Here is a 20,076-nt window from a genome sequence, read left to right on the forward strand (position 1 = left end):
TTTCTTTACAAAATAAATAAGTAAATAAATGAAATTGGGATTATGTACCTTTTATTTTGTTACCCAAATATATAGAATTCTTTTGTCTTAAGTTGGGATTTTTTAGATTATAAATCTCTGGTTATGTCCTTTTATTGCCACTTTGATGTCTCCTTTCAATTTTGTTTTGTTCAATTAGGGTTTCTCTTTTATATGTATATATATCTTGCCCTAAACACGCAGATTGGCTAAATTTTACATGACACTTTAGTGTAATAAATCAATGCCACTTTGGTGTAACTGATTTTTTTAAACTCTACTTGGTTTCATGGTTACCTAACTAATCTGTTTTTACATGGAAAGAGCAAAGACCAAATAGGAGTTTGGTTGTGCAATTATCATTTTCCACCCTAGCTTTGATGCTATTTCCCAACTGCCCTACTCATTCTCAACATATACTATCTAGTTATAATTGATGTTATTAATTAATTTCATAAAGCCATGTCACGTGGATGTAGTAATATAATCATATCTAATTATTCCAATGTCTTTTTTACATGTCCACTCTTTTATTTTTCATTGGGGCAACATGTGAGTCCAGCTATACAATAACAAGTAGGTCTACTTATTCAGTCGTTTCGATTCCTAATTGAACCGACAAGTTGGTTAATCAATAATTTGGAGTCGTCAGTTATGGAGATGTAGCCAAAATCGTGTAAGATTCGGTTCCTCCTAATTGATCAGTTATTAATTGGTCAATTAGTATAAGAACCGAATAACCGAAATTAATTGTGTATGAGTTGATAACAAAAAAATGTGTTAGAAGGGCCGAACTCGGGTCTATAGGTAGTGAGGTAATGCGCTAGACCATTCTCATTCGTGTGTTTATACGTAAAAAATTATGATTTTGTTATAAAACTTAAAAATTAAAATTAAAATTGAATTTCGGTACCCGAGTGGCGCTGAGAATTGTAGAACTTAGAATTGCAGAACAAGAATCGAACATAAAACTGCTGAAATCCGTCATTGGTCCCTTGATAATAGAATAATTCAGTTCGGTTCTCGTTTACCTGAGAATTGATTAACCAAATTATCAGCCCTAATAGCAATAGCTCAAATTTTCTATTTACATATATTTGGAAATTAAGTTTGAACAAAGAGAGAATATTAGAGGTTAAAACATAAAAAAGTGAGGCTTAGGCCTAGCTATGGGTGTGGGTGGTTCCAGATGCACACTATGCGATAAAAGATCATGGTTTGTTTCTCACCAAATGCACATTAGCTCTCATCTTTAAGCTCAAGTTAAGATGTGATTAACTAGGAGGACTTTTATTTTTTTCTCGACGATTAAAATCGAAGAAGTCGAAATAAAGATCATAGAAACAGCGTCGTTTTGGATTACTTTAGTAAACAATTTATTTTGTCTTTATGAAATAGACTAACATGTGAGAGTCCAACGTCCCACATCAACCAGCAATCATTACTTTTATCGCATACCAATTTTCTAGAAAAGACTACAAATTTAAGCATATACATGCAATAGTAATCGAAAGGTCATATAAATTTTATGAAAGTGTTGAGTTATTTTTTGGTATTAGGCCCACAACGTGTAAATAATAATAACATGACACTATGTTTTCAGGTAGTCAATAGAACAAAATAAGATTGAGCACTGTGGAAAAACAGGAAATCTAGAAGAAAAATTATATATTTACTATACGAAGTTTCATTGTTTTCTTGGATCGTATTGTTTAGGGAACTCAAAATAGAATGTTACATAAATTCACTAACAAGTTACACATGTGCAATGATAGCATATTGTGTATCAAACACATATAGAAATTCGATATGCCGTATATTGTCATTGATTTGAAGTTTAATTTATGTTATATGTTTTTTTTCCCTCAATTTCTTACTGGCTTATAAATTGCGATCTAAGAGATCATTAAGTTTCGGAATTACATAATATTAAAAAGTTGATTTCTTATTTTGGGTGCACATCTGCCCCAACACTCCGTTGCATGCATGCTTCCCAATGCATGCAGCCCGGGAGCAGGCGCTGCGGCACCAATTGTACGACTAAGCAAGTCATTCACCACATTTTTATCTCCGTTTTATCTTCCCCGTTTTCATTTATGTTTTATTTATTTCTAACCGAACCGATCAGTCGGTTAACCGACAATTTAGGGTTGTCAACCCTAGAATCGGAGCCGAAACCATTTAAGGTTCGGTTAGAATAACCCATTAGATAGTACTCCATAAAAACTGAATAACAAAAAATTGATTGTGTATGAATTAATTCTGAAAAAAATGCATTGGAAATGGTCGAACTTGGGTCTACACCTAGTGAGGCAATGTGCTATACCGCTAGACCATTCTTATCCATGTGATAGCTATTTGTCAGATCATATTTATACGAAAGAATTCAAAATTAAAATTTTATTTTGGTTCCGGGTAACATTGAGAACCAACAAACCTAGAAATGCAGAACCAGGACCGAAAAAAACTGCTGAATCGGTTATCGGTCCTGCGCGTGGTAACCGAGAACCAATTAACCAAATTATCAGCCCTAGTGTGTGTTTTGTGAAAGCGGTAAATATTTGAATTGAGCTAAGTTTTTAAAAAAAAGTTACTAGTGGTGAAATTAATATAAAGAATGATGCGATAGTAAGAGCACGGTCACATTGTCTCATATGTGCATGGCAACTATAGCACGTCTAACCTTATTTGATGTTCCTTTGAATGGTCAATATCTTATGAGAATCTTTTTGCTGTCAATAATTATAAATATTTCACCAATCCAATGCTAGGGTTGACATCAATTTCACCTTGCTATCCCTCTGACTATGTGTACAAATTTATATCAAATGAACCAATTAACCTCATATATTATTTCGTTCAATTTCATCATGTGTATTTTCATCATTGTTCTTTATATATAAATCTGACACGTCTTTTTTCAATTCAAATGTGTATAGCAAATATTTTTGGTCGACAATAATTTGAATGGGCCAAAACTGATAGAGGACAATAACAGTTCAATAGAGAGGTGACATGAATAATAAATTCAGAACCATTTATACCATGAGACAATTAATTTAATTAGTCGACGAATAATGATAACAGTTAGAAAAATGAGAAATTGGATTTATTTCCAACAACTATTGCAGCATTCACAGTACCATATTGTGTCTTTTCGGACAATAATTTAAAGTATTATTTAATTAGTAATGATTATGGAACAACTACTAATTGTACAAATTAATAACTTGTAAATTAAGTGACGTGATTGTGCAATAATCAACTGATTAAATCCTTGTAATTCAAAGATTACATGTCAAATTAAAAAGTTGCGTTGTTCGAGTTCACATTAATTTTCTTTAATTATCAAAGTATTTATTTTCTGTTAAATTATAGGTTTAGTAAGGAAAGATCAGTGAGGTTGAATTATTTTTGTGTACTTTCAACTTCGAAAGAATCCAATCCCTCAAAAAACAAAAACTTTGGAAGAATCCAAGAATTACTGTTAAATCAAAGGAGAAAATCAAGAAAATTATGTGTCAAATCACGACTTTAACATTCTTATTGCTGCTTGAGTAATTAGCAAAAGGAAAGAAGAAGAAGAAGGAGGAGGAAGAAAGAAAGCAGATATTTCCTTTTTGTGGGCACAACAATATACTATCATTTCTGACAAAACTCAATTTGATTACTTTTGATTTGTCTGAATAAAAACCACAGTGATGCTTCAACTACAAGATTTGAATGTAGAGCCGTCTATTATAGACTTATTAGCTAGTAATTTGGATCGTTCCTTTTCTAGTCCACGAAAATGGGTAAATACACATATATTCATAGGTTGTGACAAAAAAAATTTAAAAATAATTGTAAGAAAATTTTTAGGTCATTTTTAGATCGATTTAGTTCATAACACGAATGTCATTTTTAGATTGTCTAAGACGATCTTAAAAATATTTAATCACATCCTTCCATTTTTTATCCAATGACTGAGATTTAATAACTAAAACAATACAAATTAAATATTAATGTCGACTATATGGTTTGAGAGAAAAAAACACAAAAGTTAGTTTCAAAAGGGGCATTTAAATGCCTTTAAAGTCATAAACTTTCATCAAATTCTAGTTTTGCATACCAACTTTAAAATCCATATGTAAATTATCAAATTGTTGATTTGTTTTAATTTTGCAATTAATCAAGATTTTGACTCTAATATACTAGTTTAATATAACTCCTAATTCAACAAATGAAATTATTTAATCTAGTATAATACGATGTTGTTTCACTGCCTAAACATGATATCGTTTTGGTTAGCATTGGTAGTGCCACGTTAATATGTCAATAATTTATGTTATATTTAAATGCTGAATTGTTGCAAGATTGGATCAATAGGTTGGCTGCAAAATCCGGACAAAGTCAATATTTCAGTAATTTACAGACAGTTTTTAAATCTAGTATACACAATCAGAATTTAGCATTTAAGAATTTACAGAAAAATCATCCTCTCAAAAAATGTGTGCAAAATTAAATGTGACCTCATAATTAAATATTGTGTCATGGTGAATAGAAAAAAAATTATGATGACCATGAGAGTTCTGTTTTTGAGGCCTTGCGTTGTCATATCAATTTTAAAATTTGAAATTTTCGAATGTTTATGATGATTTCTTTTTTGATTAATTGTAAACAGAAGCATAAAGCGAAAATAGGAAGATGTGGATATAGTAGTCTCATAGTCTATAAAGGCTACAATGATAGGCAAACTGAGTTAAAGTATAATCAAATTGGATAGCGACATATGACCACATAAACCAATGTTTAAGAAAATCTTAAAGAAAACAATGTTTAATGGGTAACCAAATAAAAACAACTTATTTTCTCTAATTATAATTTCCTCTGAAATTTTAAATTGAAACTAGGGTTTTAGCCCTTCCAAAAACAGATAGTGAATCCTCAAGTTTTGTCAATTGAATATCACAATAAAATTGATATATAAGCTGTGCAATAGACAAAGAAAATTTGAATGAATTATAGTACTAGATAGACATTAATTGTTAGTGTACTTCACATCATATGGTCTTTTGTAACGATCATATTAAAATTAAGAATAAAGCTATGCGGTCACATTATGGCCAGCCATAAATTAATTAAATAACAAAAAAAATTGATTTTTTTTCAAATTTTTGGTTTAATACTACTTGATTTTACTTTTATACCATCTTCATTATATCTTGCTCAACATGTTAGTGTTGCTCTTTCGTAGTTTTTGCTCAACTTATTACTACTGTCATTTCTTGATTGTTGCTCAACGTATACAGTAATTCGTGATATTAATGTGTTTTACGTAATGGAATTCAAAGATAAGTATCAACTCACAAGTCCATTCACACACATATAAGTTTATATCGGTAATTATAATTTTTTTATACATGTAAATGGACTAAATTAACTTTTTATGGCCGGCCACATTATGACCATTTAACATCACTTTAAAATTAAATTTGAATTGTCATTATTCATTTATGGCTCATAAATACGAGACAATGAAATGATATTGGGATCATTAAATAATAGGGGAATGTGAAAGTTAAATAAACTAAATTTCAAACTAAAAGAGAGAATAAGAAAAAGAAAAGACAAAGACAATCCATCATAGAAGTAGGTATGACAAGAAAGGGCACAATGGCATTTCAGTCCCAACATGAAAGTCACAGACACATCAGTCAAACATTGGGATTCTTAATTGAAAAATCGTTTCTAATTAACAACTTTGCTAATTACTCTATTCATTACTCCTGCTAATATTCAAATTGAATATATTATGCGAAATCCGAAATTCTAATAAAATTCCCTCCATTCAATGTCAGGCAATGCATTTCTTTTGAATATGAGAACTAACCGGAGATATAATAAAGTTTAAGATATAATAATAGATAAATGAAAAAGCATACTCCCTTCGTTCCACGGTAGTTAAGTCATTTCATTTTCTGTAATTATTTTAGAATAATAACACTCCCTCCGTCCCAGCTAAAATGACACATTTCTTAACTGACACGGGATTTTAGGAGCTAATGGTTAATGTGTTTAATTGGAGAGAGAAAATGTGTGTATAAGTATTAAAATAGAGAGTGAAAAAAAGATGAATATTTTAATAGGAGTGAGAAAAAATTTACTTTATTTCAACTAAATTTAAAATTTATCTACCACGTTGGACCCGTTTTACTAAAAATTCAAAAGTTGACAATCAATCATAGCACACATGAAATGAAAAGAGAATTGAAAAACACAGGTGTACACAAAAGTTAAAATTGCTACATAATATTTCACAAAACTATTGATAAAAATTAAGTATGTTATTACATTCACAATAAAGTGAGGAAACAAAACTTATGTCCTACTCTGTTGTACCCCCATTAGTCATTACTATGCACTATATATATATGGTGTATTGGTGAAAAACAACTATTTGGTCACATGGAAACCATCATAGTTTTTCTGCATTCTCTAATTATACACATTTGCATATCTTGGTTTCATTTTCCTTCTCTTTTGTTTAACTAATCATCCTTTATGTATCAAATATACCTTACATTAGTTGTGAATTAATATTGCATAGAGTACTTTATTTTATCTAATTGGTCGATTGAGCATTTTTGTCATTAATTATTGGAAATCTTCTAATAAAGAAATTAAGTAGAGAATATCGTACAGTCATGTAAACCTTAGCCGTAGACCTAGCTATTTATACCTCGTTTTTATCGAAGTACTATTGTTTAATTTTTGTACTTGAAAATTCTCAGAAATTAGGTCAGGTAATTTAAAACATTGTTGAGTAGCAGAAAACCATAATTCTGATCACGCGACTGATACACTTTTTTTTATACTCCTATGTAAATATGGCATAGTATTAGTACTATTATATTTCAATTTCCACTGCTTGATGGGACATAATTCTTACTGTCTTCAACTAAAAACATAGTAATTTGATTCCAAAATAACTTCATTTGGAATTCAAGAATGAATAAATAAAAATAAAAGTTTGTGGTCAATTTGAGGGTTAAAAAGGGATACTTGAAAAATAAAAAAGATGAAATAAGAATGTCATTAAAGTGGAAAATTGTAAGGAAAGAGTGCATAAAGAGGAGGAATGCATTATTAAAAATGGAAACAGTTGTTTTATCGTGTAGAGTGTTGTATGGGAATCCTTCTGTCAGATGGATAGAGAGAGAATTTCATTTGAATATAAAAATATAGATGAAATTTTATTATAAATAGGAGTATATGTGTAATAAGTATGGGAGAGTGAGTTTATTTCATGCTTATTTCACCAATTTAATTAAATATTGCTTCTATCATTACATTCTATGCATATATATGCCTCGAAATACACAAATAAAATGCTTTCACGCAGGTAGATGACAAGCAAGTATGAATGTATGATCATGAGATTTGTATATATTTGAAATAATAATATTAAATGTTAATTATAACGCCTCGAATTCATGATAAGAAGATGAAGCGTGAGAATATATGTTTATATATATGTAAACATGACCAGTGATTTAGTAGGCATGCTTTGATTAGGTTGATTAATTTAGTTCACTTAATTCAATAATATTGTTGGTAATAGTGGTTCTCTTAGTCAGGTTTTGTTTTGTCCTGGGATGCATCCAGTAATTTATTAATTTATTGAGAGAGAAACCCTTAATTTTTGAATTAATTGCTTGTGATTAGATCATGCTTTCTCTATTATCTTATCAATATATGAGTGACCAATCTATGTTGATCTTGCATTTATTAGTATTATTTTTCGGTGAAGCCACTAAATGAAGATACATAGTATTTCGGATTTACATGTGATGTGTACATAAGTGAAGTGGTTTATACACTGTCAATAGCTCCAAAAAGATATTATTAGAACAAAATGCTATTCACAATTTCATGTTTAAAAATGTATATAATAAAGCCTTAGCTTTGTGTTGAATATGTTACAGATTCTACTAATTTTCATTTTCCAAAACTTATCAAATTAATGACACTTTTAAAATAGCACCAATCTTATTGATGATATATAAACAAGCAAGTGCGTGTTTAATATTTTCGTTAATTTCTTGATTAATTAAAGGGTTTCTTCGTGTTTATACCTTTATATATGTCATAATTGTTGTCAAGATTCGGAATTTCAAACAAATAAAAGATAGTTCTATGTGTGTTTAAAAATAGTGATGCTAAATAACCAGCTTATTGTTGTCACAAGGCTTTAAAAAAATGTAAAATAAAATTTAAAATCTTAGATTTAAAATTATTAATAAATTATTAGTAAAATAAAACAATCAAACAATATTTGAGTATTAATTAAAATTATCAATTTAGGTGTTTATTAATTAGGAGTACTAAAAATATCTTGTGTTGGCAACCATAACATAATGCGACTCGTTGTTAAAAATACGTGACGTTCCCCTAAAGTTTGAGACAATTACTAGCTAGAACCTTTTCTTTTCTTTTACATTATTCGATTCGAATTATAGTGTATGTAATAATTTACTAACTACCATGTGCATAGTACGTAAGATAACATTTTTTTTCTATGAATATATGTATGTATAAATTTTATGTGTCGTCACATACTACGTGAAGTAAAATAATTAATATGTTAAGTAGATGATCCAAATAAGTTTGAGAGTAAGTATAATCGGATGTAGAACTTGAGACGGAAAAAATGCCAATAGAGATTTGATTGTCACATTTTTATAATCAAAGAGGTATATATATATATGCGTACGTACATACTAAAAATATTTTATCACACAAAAAATTATACCTATATATTTCAAAACTAGACTAAAGTGTACTATTACATCTATATCAATAGTTTAATCAATTTTTATATCTATATTTTTTTTACCAATTTTGCATTAAAATTTGTGACGTCGTTATCAAGACTATTTTCCGTGACTGGAGAACGTATGTTACTAGACGATCTACTCACCACATATCAACCCCATGTACGAGTAATAGTAGTTGTTTTATTCTCTTCAAAATATATTAATGTTCAAATTAGTAAATTTCTTATTAACAAAAGTTAAAAGATTTGGAATGAGCCCATTAACAAATGAGCACGTAATAGTAAAACTGCGTAAGCCCAATAAAAAATTTATCATTAGACCATTTATATGAAATCTGAGGCTTACTTAGTGGGCTCACCATTTTGATATTTTAGCATATTCGGCCCGTTCTATATTAAAAGTAAAAACAGAAATTTTATTTTCTTTTCCCTATGTTTAGTAATACTATCAGTTTTCTTTCAATTAATGTGTCATCTCAACTTGAAACAGATAGTAACTTTTAGAGATGTATGAATATACTATGTTTTTCCTGAATAATTATCTTATTTTAATTTTAAAATTTGTAAATTGTATATCAAGCATTAGAGTAAAATACAGAGAGTGAAATGGTGGATATATCGACACATTAAAATTTATCACACTAACTTTCAATATTTAGACTAAATAACAAGGACTACTTATTGCCGGGACAATTCTATGGGGCTCAAGCTATATTTGTATCAAATCATATTATAGGTACATGTCCGATTTAATTTCTTTTTCTAACTGTAAAATTTTAATCATAATTCTATTAAATATCGATCTACTAGGATGAATTCATGACTTTAGGACCGAGCTGACATCACTAAGTATATGGTAGCAACTTGATATGTAATAGAGCAACACAAACATTGTAAGTACCTCGTGCGTTGTGTTAAGTATGGAGCCTGAAAGAAAGTGAATATAGTGTACAATCTTGACAATCCAACTAGGATTAGGGCTCGTTATATACTATTGTTCTCTCTTTGTAAGTTCTATTCGTGATTACTTGTGCATTTGTTTGCTAACACAATGTCCTCATCCGATTATGTGGGTGCTTTTATCATCACACGTTCACTTGTATCACACACCACAAATTATGCTCAATACATAGATAGTACTATTGGTTATGCACGATGACATAGTCTTTGAAATTTGTACACAAAATCATCACCAAACCACTACTACACATACATGCCACAAAAACAAGGAGACATCATCCCATTTAAGTCATAGAATCATACAAATGGCTGCCTTTGTTTGTTGAAGTAGATTTAAGAGAGAGGAATGAGAACGTCGCCGATGTTGTTGTGCCACGGGTCAGCCAAATGCGTCGCCAAATTCTCCAACGGCCCTGTTCCCGGGTACGCTGATTGCTGCACGCAGAATCCCACAAACGCCAATAGCGCAAGACGACCTACAAGGAGAATTCAACCACATTTTAATTTTTTTTAAAAAAATAATAATAATTCAACACTTGACATTCATTTATTCATTCTTTCTAATGTTTATACCATTCTTGATCTCCTTGACCTTGTACTCCTCAAACTTCTTTGGGTCCTTGGAGTAGCCGAGCGGGTCGAAAGCCCCACCCGGGTACTTCTTCTTTTCCGGGTCCTTCTCCATGCTCCTTTGGTGCTCCACAAAGGCTATGGACAAGAACTCGATCACCAAGATCGTCGGTAGGGTCCCCCACGGCACTGGGTTCCCCAAATACGTCGCCTGCCCGCCTGGAACCGCCGCCCACTCCTGTGCCTTCACCCAGTTGCCCAGCCCTAGGGCCTCAGGCACTAGGATCCCGGGCTGCGTATATATAAGTACTATTAGTTGTCACCCTTATATTAGTACGAGACCTTTTGAAAAGTGACTAAAATAATAAATGGACTTTGACCTTAATCAGACAATATCATACTAATATAAAATTCGACATAATCTAACTTACAACTGCAAGCATAGCCCATCTGCAGTGGATGAGCTCAGACTCCTTATATCTCTCTAGGTTTTCCGGGACTTCCCCTAGCCGAAGTGGGTCGAATCCAAAATCTCTGAACTCCAAACAATTACTTTAAAGGTTAACTAAAAATACAAAAACTTGGGAAACCATTATTGATCTTCTTTTTTTATATATAAAAAAAATAGAGTGCATGGTGATTACCCGGGAGCGGAGCCATCGAGGTAGGGGGGGCGGGGCTCACCGGGCATCCAGTCGGCAGACATGGTGAACCTGGAGGTGTTGGCATTGGTGGCGAAGGACACGGATGCGGCGAATTTCGACTTTGAGGAGGAGAGGACGGAGGGGCAGATGGCGGCGGCGGCAACGCCGCAGCTCATTAAGGTGTTGGCTGCCATTGTTGATTGAGAAGAGGGGAGGCAATGAGGAAGATTGTATTTGTTGAAGGAAAGGAGTTTGAAGTATATGGGAATATTGGAGGATATAGGCAAATCTAAATGGTGATTGTGATTGGCTAAGGGTTTTGGTATCTGTTATGTTATTGGTCCACGTGTATAAACTAATCAGATATTGTGTGGTTGTTTCCATGGTGGAGGTTCAATGAGGGAGTGTAAAAAATCAGACAATATCTCCAATGGAATATAATTTCTAAATTTGTTAAAAATATGTCTTGTAATTTATTATAGCACTCACTATTTTTGACGAGTAATTTTTGTGTGCGCAATTCGCGATAAGTAATTTTTGCAATTTGTATGAGATCCAAATTAAGCCTACATTTCTATGATACCAAACCCACACTAGCTATATAGATATTCGTTGAATTAGTCACATTTATTTCCGAATTTCAACAAGAAAATATTCTCATCAGAGCTGATTTCAGACTCAGAATTCTGTATAACTGATTGGCTCTAAAAGGAATGAAATAAAATACCCAATCAACACATCTGTCATTTTTATGATCAAGAACACCAAAACCTGACTGATTAGGAAGTGCAGACAAATCCGGCAAATCTGATCCTTCAATCTAAAGCAGCAAAGAGCAGCACCGAATTCGTTCCACCGAAGCCAAAAGAGTTCGACATGGCCGCTCTAATGCTCATCTTCTTTGAAGCACTCAAAGGCATAAAATCACTACTTAAAATGGGATCTGGTTTAGTGAGGTTGAGAGTTAACGGCGCAATCCCCTGCAACGAAGGCAGCACGTTTAGTGTAAGACATTGTAAAGCTGCAAGACAAACATTGATTTTCTTACATGGTGAATCGATAGTATAGAGAAGATTGCTTCAACAGCTCCTGCTGCTCCGAGGAGGTGTCCCGTTGCACCCTGAAAACCAATCACCATTAAAATAGAGATTCGGTTACATCAATAGCTAAAATGTATTCCAATTTAATGTCCACTTAATCTTGCTTGCAAGTGGCAATGCAGCCAAGACAGCCACTGAGACATGAACTCGCTTACCTTGGTGGAGGAAATAGCTAAATTCCCCGATGCTGCATGACTGCCAAATACAGACTGAATTGCCTTGGCTTCCACTGCATCACCTGCATGATTCCACAAGTTAGCCTGAGTTTATAAAAACCTCCACACTGCTATCAAAAGTTCAGAATGTCGTTACTGATTTCAAGTACCCAAAGGAGTGGAAGTAGCGTGTGCGTTGATGTAATCCACCTGCTCAGGATTCAGGCCGGACTGCCAACCACAGAAAGGAACACGGAACGTGCATCAATGACCTAATAATGATTGTAACTTGGTTCTCTTTCTTTATGAACAAGAACACAATAGAAACAGATATGGTTAAACTTGCCTTTTGAATTACATTAGCATACTAAAAGCAGAGAAAAGAGTGAAGATGTTTTAATCAATGATCACGATATGTGAATTTAATACCTGCTTTAAAGCTCGTGACATGGCAAAAACTGCTCCTCTTCCATCACCATGTGGTTGAGTAATGTGATATGCATCACCTTAGGAGATGAAAAATATACAATTATCCATAAAATGGCTAATGCATAGTAGAAATTTAAGAAAATCTGGAAGTTGAAGAAATCACCTGACATCCCATAACCCCGGACTTCTGCATACACTTTTGCTTCACGTTTCCTAGCATGCTCGAGTTCCTTTTATAAATTAAGGATAGCGGTAAAGCTTTCATATCTCTCCTTAAGAAAGAAACATAGATTTTGCTTGTGTACTAGAAATACCACTCACCTCAAGAATCAGGATGCCTGAACCTTCACCTATTCTGTTTTAAGCACATAATTAGGATGCTAGATGTGAAGCAACTCTAAAAATGAAATGATACGTATCACGCAATAGCAGCCATTACTTACACAAATCCATCACGGCCACAGTCAAAAGGTCTTGAGGCTTCTCCAGGTGCATCATTGTACTTGGTTGTCAGTGCCCTTGACCTGTACAAAACAGCATTATTTGATAGCTCTGTGACTTTTATTTTGAACTCTTCCTCAAGATTTACCACGGGAACTTCAGCGGACTTTCTTTTAAGTACGATTTTATATAGCATATGCATGAGACTTGAATCTAAAATTTCATAACATATTCAGGCATTGGAAACAATGGTAAAAAGGTATTACAAGATAGGGTATATTAGCATTGAGTGCCCTAGCTTCTATGGTAAAAGGCATTATTTGACTCATATTAAAGAGGAGAACACTGTTTCACTCATATTTTCGAAGCATGTTACCTAGCCTTCTATTAAGCCTCTGTGAGATGTAAGACTGCATTGAGGAGAAATGGCAGTAAAGCATTACCTACAGAATCCTGCTATTGACAAAGCATCAATGCTTGCCTCAGTCCCTCCAGCAACCATAACATCAGCATCACCAAATTGAATCATCCTGGTAGCATCTCCAATAGAATGTGCCCCGGTAGCGCAGGCTGTCACTGCAGCATGGTTTGGTCCCTAGATTCGAGATCAAAACTAGGATATGGAGTACAAAACTATTTCTTGTATCATGAAAAATGGTTATTCAACCACAGTCATTGTGTACAACTAGCATCTTAGAATTTTCTAAAAAATTTAACTTATAATCTCATATAAATCCCAAATGGCAATGGATTCTCTTGAATTTGACATGTTATTAAATAACTGGAATGCATACCTGAAATCCATATTTCATGCTCACATGGCCAGAAGCCATGTTTATTAGTATCCTTGGAATGAAAAATGGACTAAGCCGGCGCAGTTTCTGCACTCAGAAAAAGAAGTTCGACGAAAAAATCATTTTAGTACTATAAGTACCTCCAAATCTGTTTAAATATCTCAAACAGAATGACATAATGCTGGAAGATCTGGCATGGTTCCAATTGGGGATACATTTGGAACTTTCAAACTGCGAAGATTTTTTTTACCACTAATCAGCAAACAAAAATAGCATACAGAGAAAGCAGCCAACTAACCTTCTCACAAATCATTCTTGAAGCATCCAATATGTCACTAATGCTACCAGTTCCTGCGCCTATGGAGACTCCCTGAGAATCTTAAAGTCAGAAATGAGAAGTCACAAATAGAACTCAGACACACAATTTTTCATCAATAAATGATAAAGTACCGTGCATTCCTTCTCATCTTGCTCGGTGGGGATATAATTTGCATCTCTTAGAGCCTCATCGGCAGCACATAATGCGTAGCCTATAAACCTAGCAATCGACCTATGATCCTGAGGAGATTAAAACATAAAAATCTTATAAATCAAGATTTTTAGGTCCAGCTCATGAAACAAAGGCAATGTGAATGCAGCCCAAACTTGTTTGCTTTTTCTCATCATAGAAAATTGTTTTTTTCTAAACTAAACCAAAAACTGAAACTTCTGTTGTAATACCTATTTGGAGGATTCACCAGTAAAAATTGACAAAATAAACCACCAATGAGTTTTACCTTAGAGTTAAGCCAAAGCTCCTCATGAAATTCACCTGGGTTGGACCCAGAGTGTACAACTCCAGCAACTTTTGATGTCAATTGATCAAAGGTCTGCTGCTGTGTCTCACTATCAAAATCATTCATCTTTAGATCTTCAACAGTTACTGCCCTAATACCACAATCCCCATCTATTAAACGCTTCCAGGTGGTTTCCACACCGCAGCCTAAAGGAGTTACCATCCCTAGACCTAATCACAGTAAGAGCACATTAGAAGGAATAGTGTACTTTAGCGTTAAAGTAGCATCAGAAATTCAACAAGAAGCCCGCTGTCAACCAAAACAATACTAAAATCTTTCTTCATGTTAGTGCCAATCGAATGGTAACTTGGTTGCAGTCATGACCTTTTTTCAAGATGCAAACATATTATCTTGGAAGCAATACTTTGATCTGCATCATATCCTATATCCTCATTCAGAAATAAAGACCATACAAATATTGTTGCAATCCATACTAGCTCCAAATATTTTAACTAACCAAGATGGCACAAAGAACACATTCCATAACAAAACCATTCCCCACCGTTCAAATACTCGAAAGCACTAAATCTACTTCCCAGCAAAACCTCCCCCTAATGCTACCTAGTTGGAACACACACTATTTCCCTCCAAGATAAAATATTTAGATCTCATTTATGAGAATTACCTGTCACAACAACTCGACGAGGCGTTGAAAGGGGTGGAGGATCAAAGGGAACAGTAGAGAACAAACGGCTTACGCGGATGATTGGTGTCAAGATTCTCTTACTGTGGTGGCTCTTAGCCATTGCTGCTTCCAATTTTTTTTTCTTGAAATCCAACTTATTCAACTTGCTGGGACGCCTCTCATGTAAAAAAGGAAAACTTTATCAACGACAACCCACATCGCGATAATACTCTAACATGACTGAAGTATCCAAGAATCGTATTGTTAATCTCTTTGGGGAATTTAATCGAACAGGTAATATGCCAACTCAAATGTAGAGCATATCAGACTGCCAATCAGTACTCGAAATTAATATACTTTTAAAATGTGAGGAATGTATTGGATTAAGAAGATTGAGATTGTTACCTATTCTATTCTTTTGTATGCAAATGGAGATTGAGCACTCACTGAAATTATTCAAACTCATATTCGGTTATCGGGTTTTATATAGCTAGTTATTTGCATAGTTGTCCTTTTAAAATGTGGAAATCCATATTTACCCCAAATATTTTATATTTCACATTGTGGAATATGATTTCAAAATCTAAGGCCAAATCGTGAATTCTTCTACATCATTTCTCAGCATGGTTCATTGAACTATTAATTTCCTGTTTCAGAACCATGGGCGCTTCACAGCTCTTAGGAGTAAGTAATCATTTCCAAATTCTTCAATATATATATGCACGTGTTCAATCTCCATGTTTAGCAATGCATGCACCGTTAGATTTGAAGTGGGTTTTGATTAAATTGGTCATTTTCCAGAATTAAAAAGGTTATTTTTTTGGTGGGTTTAATTAGGTAGCAATGAACATCAATCCTGGATTCACAAAGCTGTGCAAGGGGCTAGCAGTGGTATTAATAGGTGGCCACATTGTTGTGCAGATTCCTACTGCTGTTTCTTATCTTGCTCTCATCCCTGCCAAGTACTCTAATTTTGCTCTTTGATCTCACATATTTCTGATTATTTATTGTTTCAATTTTTTGAGCTCCATCTATATGGCTTTGAGGGTGTGTTATGGTGGTTTTCTTGAATTTCTTTGAGCTATTGTGGTATGATTTGGGGTTTGTTTGGTTGCTTTTGTTTCTTTTAAGTTTTTTTTACTCTCATCAAAGGAATGACATCTTTTTTTTCTGATTATCCTAACTTTTCTTGCCATGAAGTAGTGGAAACATAGTTGCTATTATTCAAACAAGCATTAAACGCGTTCTTGCATATTCGTCCATAGGCCAAATCGGATATGTACTCTTGAGAGTTGAGGGTCGGGTGCCAATTAGGATGTGGAAGTAAGTTGCACTAGATGGATATTTGGGGGATGAATTAAGGTGTTACTGATGGTCATTAGGATTGTATAAGGTCTGTTAGAAATATGGATTTTGATGGGAATACTTAAGTCTCTCCTAAGAACAGGAATCATAAGGTGTGAATACAAGAAATTTCTTCTGCTTAGGGGCAGATTGTGAGCAAAATCTAGATTAATATCAGGACAATTCAGTTTAATAGTTTCTGAGTATGATATGTCAATGTGGTAAATCCAAACATTATAGATTGCTTCTGCTGTTAAAACTTTCTAGTATGGGGGAGGCTAAACTATTAAGGATAGTTGTATCCTTCGAGCTTCGTTAGTTGTTTACGAAAGAAATAAAAACTCAAAAGCTCTGACAAACTTGCTGTCCTTTTGATAATGTAGGACTATTCCTTTTGGTTGGAATCTCATTACAGCTGGATTTATCGAACAAACAATTTATGGGGTATTTAATCATATATTTTACTTTATTGTCGTCCCTTTCCTTAGGCTTTCTTCTCTGGTTTACCGAAAGATTGTTAATATTTTGCAGGTGGTCATCAACATAGTCGGTCTTCTTTTTGTAGGGAGGATGCTTGAACCGATATGGGGGGAGAGGGAATTTTTGAAGTTCATCTTTGTAGTTAACCTCCTAACATCATTTTGCATTTTCACTGCTGCTATTTCCATGTACTACTTTACGAGGGAGGAAATATACCTGTAAGTAAGTGATGCACGAGCAACATATCTCACGAGCAGTGTATCATGCTCCACCTTTCCTGATATTCCTTTTGCAGTTACAAACCTATTTCAGGATTCCAAGGGATCTTATCCGGGCTTTTAGTTGGCATCAAACAAATAGTACCTGATCATGAGTTGTCTTTCTTAAAGATTAAAGCAAAAGTATGAACTTCCCTCTTCAGTAGTTTTCTTTCGGCCAAGTATTTGACTCTGGTGCCCGTTTAAGTCTAATGGCTCCTTAACACTCCGCTCTTGCAGTGGCTTCCATCCCTGGTAATCTTGTTTGCTGTTGCTGTAAGTTTTTTAGTGACAGAAACAGCAGCATACCTTCCTACCTTGATATGTGGAACCTACATGGGTTGGATTTACCTTAGATACTGGCAAAGGAAACCAGAAACGAACATGAAAGGTGATCCGAGTGATGAATTTGCTTTCTCCACATTCTTCCCCGTATTTTTAAGGTAGTACCTTCACTTCTCTTTGTATCTGCTGGTTCAATAATGGTTTCTTCATTCAAAACATAATTTGAATTTAAATGCAGACCGTTGATTGATTCTGCTGCAAAAATTTTTGAACGGATGCTTTGTGGAAGGAGACTCGAACCCTCTCAAGACTACAGTTTTGTAGACACCACATTGCCTGGTCCAGAGTCTCTTGAGGCATCAAGGAGAAGGTAATCCCACTCCACGCTCATTAGAAGGTTTCTTAACGATCCTGTTGTCATCTACAAGCATGTCCACGAATATTTGCTTTTCTCGTGTGAGTCCATGACTTGAGTTTCAAGAACATGCATTGTGTGAGTCACACGATTAGATTAACTCGTTGCAGAAGAGAACGTTCAAATTTGTTTACATGTTCTGTTTTGATGTTGTTGTTGTGAAATTGGTAGGGAACGAGGCGCCCGTGCGCTTGAAGAAAGGTTGTTGGCAGCTGAGAGGCTCAAGGCAGAACAGACTAAAAGGGAGGTAGGAAATGTGTAGGAACTCAAGAAATACATATGAACAAACTGATTTCCTAGTTTTGAATCTTTTTCTTGTTTACTAATGCAAGGGCTAGTTTTTGCATTCCTTGATCATGTTCCTCACTATTTTGCATTATGTTAATTCATTTATAGAAGGTAGGTAGTTATTGATATAAATTACACAATATTTTGTGCATACCCATCCTATTTTGATTTGGCTAAAATGTAAAAAAAAGTTGAATTTCCGACGGAAAACAGTTGGCTCGAGTTTTATAAAATGTAAAAAAAAGTTGAATTATCGACGGAAAACAGTGTTACCGATGAATTTAATGAATTAACGACGGAATTTCCGTAGTCAAGAGCTAAAATTGTTTTACCGACGGAAGATTCTGCCGATAAAACTATTTACCGACTAAAAATTGGAATTACCGACGGAAAATTCCAGGGAAAACTCCAACATGATATTAGTTGACATAATTCGAAAAGTTGGAGGGTGAAAAGTGAAATTTTATTACTCTAGTACTTATTTTTTTAAACGTGTTAGTATGGTATAAAAGTAATAGATTGTTTGAAAATACTGTAGTGAACTAGTATCATACATGTGCTATGCACGGACTAAAATATTTTGAAACATTAATTTAATATTATAAATTAATTAAATAAAATTAGAAACAATACCATTATATGGAAATTATAAATAAAAAGTCATATGAAAAAAACCTTTTTGAATTTCCTCAATTATGACATGATTTTATAGCAATAATATAACATTTATGTTATTTCCCTCACCCGCACAACACATTATATTTCTTTCATAAATTTATATAATATTAAATTTTTATTCATTATAAAGCATACTATTAAAAATCACTTATAAAAATTAGCACATAAACATTGGTTAAAATCTTCTGGATAATTACAAAAACGGCAAAGAAACATCAATTAAAAACATATAAATAAGGCAAGAAATAACCCAAAATGAAAAGTATGCAAACTTAAGTTGAATAAGTGGATGGCCAAGTACCAATACTCCAAAATACTATTCAATTATTTGCATGCAATTTCTGTTTTGAGTTGTCTTTTATAGTTCATGTTATTTCATGTGCAGGTGATATGGCAAAGTGGTGAACTTGGAGTTCTTCTGTGAGATTGGATCAATGTATAATGTATGAGTTATAATAAGAGTGTAGTATAGTTACTCTGTTTTTGGAGTTCTCTTCTATTTTGTCACTTGATTGAGCTGAGACATAATCAAATTGCGCAATCTCTATACAATTCAAGCGAAAACATAATGAGACACGAACAAATACTCCTAGACCTAGACCTAGACCTAGACCTAGACCTAGACCTAGACCTAGACCTAGACCAATCTCTGCACAATTCTAACAATTTTTATGTGGTTGGATCTGAATTGAACTTTGTAAACAAAAATTATTCATAAAAACACTTACCAGATTAGATAATAAAGAATACATCCTCCTGATGGGGTACGTACTAAACAAGTCCAATAGCAGTGACGGCCCATCAGCCCAAAGACCAAGGAAGAGTATCAGTTCGGCATTACCAAAGAGTTCGGCCCTAGCCTACAGCTCGGTAAAAGCCGACCAATCAGTTCGGCATTACCAAAGAGTTCGGCCCCAGCCTACAGCTCGGTAAAAGCCG

The 20,076-nt window shown here is 33.7% G+C and overlaps 3 protein-coding genes across 5 annotated transcripts; 1 reads left to right on the forward strand and 2 right to left on the reverse strand.

Moving 5' to 3' along the window:
- Positions 1–9,952: 9,952 nt before the first annotated feature.
- Positions 9,953–11,258, reverse strand: LOC121779709 (chlorophyll a-b binding protein 6, chloroplastic-like). Its single transcript, XM_042177090.1, has 4 exons — positions 11,011–11,258; positions 10,798–10,900; positions 10,370–10,658; positions 9,953–10,272 (listed from the first exon to the last, which is right to left on the reverse strand). Exons 1-4 carry the CDS (start codon positions 11,202–11,204, stop codon positions 10,130–10,132), a joined length of 729 nt encoding a protein of 242 aa, XP_042033024.1. The 5' UTR covers positions 11,205–11,258; the 3' UTR covers positions 9,953–10,129.
- A 360-nt stretch (positions 11,259–11,618) lies between these two features.
- Positions 11,619–17,448, reverse strand: LOC121779707 (3-oxoacyl-[acyl-carrier-protein] synthase, mitochondrial-like). Of its 3 annotated transcripts, none has more exons than XM_042177088.1 (15): positions 17,431–17,448; positions 15,391–15,557; positions 14,706–14,935; positions 14,380–14,487; positions 14,228–14,299; positions 13,930–14,016; positions 13,579–13,730; positions 13,138–13,218; positions 13,016–13,049; positions 12,858–12,924; positions 12,695–12,771; positions 12,436–12,496; positions 12,266–12,348; positions 12,059–12,130; positions 11,619–11,990 (listed from the first exon to the last, which is right to left on the reverse strand). In XM_042177088.1, exons 2-15 carry the CDS (start codon positions 15,509–15,511, stop codon positions 11,826–11,828), a joined length of 1,410 nt encoding a protein of 469 aa, XP_042033022.1. In that variant the 5' UTR covers positions 15,512–15,557; positions 17,431–17,448; the 3' UTR covers positions 11,619–11,825. The 3 variants fall into 3 exon arrangements, with proteins under 3 accessions (XP_042033022.1, XP_042033020.1, XP_042033021.1); XM_042177086.1 differs by lacking the exon at positions 17,431–17,448 and adding an exon at positions 15,796–15,862; XM_042177087.1 differs by lacking the exon at positions 17,431–17,448 and adding an exon at positions 15,796–15,831 and having other exon boundaries at positions 15,391–15,566.
- On the forward strand, positions 15,930–18,588 carry LOC121779708 (rhomboid-like protein 19). Its single transcript, XM_042177089.1, has 8 exons — positions 15,930–16,074; positions 16,228–16,352; positions 17,118–17,178; positions 17,266–17,432; positions 17,510–17,615; positions 17,712–17,914; positions 17,995–18,126; positions 18,343–18,588. Exons 1-8 carry the CDS (start codon positions 16,051–16,053, stop codon positions 18,431–18,433), a joined length of 909 nt encoding a protein of 302 aa, XP_042033023.1. The 5' UTR covers positions 15,930–16,050; the 3' UTR covers positions 18,434–18,588.
- Positions 18,589–20,076: the final 1,488 nt, after the last annotated feature.

This window comes from Salvia splendens, chromosome 19, assembly GCF_004379255.2.
Source record: "Salvia splendens isolate huo1 chromosome 19, SspV2, whole genome shotgun sequence".
Classification (NCBI taxonomy): domain Eukaryota; kingdom Viridiplantae; phylum Streptophyta; class Magnoliopsida; order Lamiales; family Lamiaceae; genus Salvia; species Salvia splendens.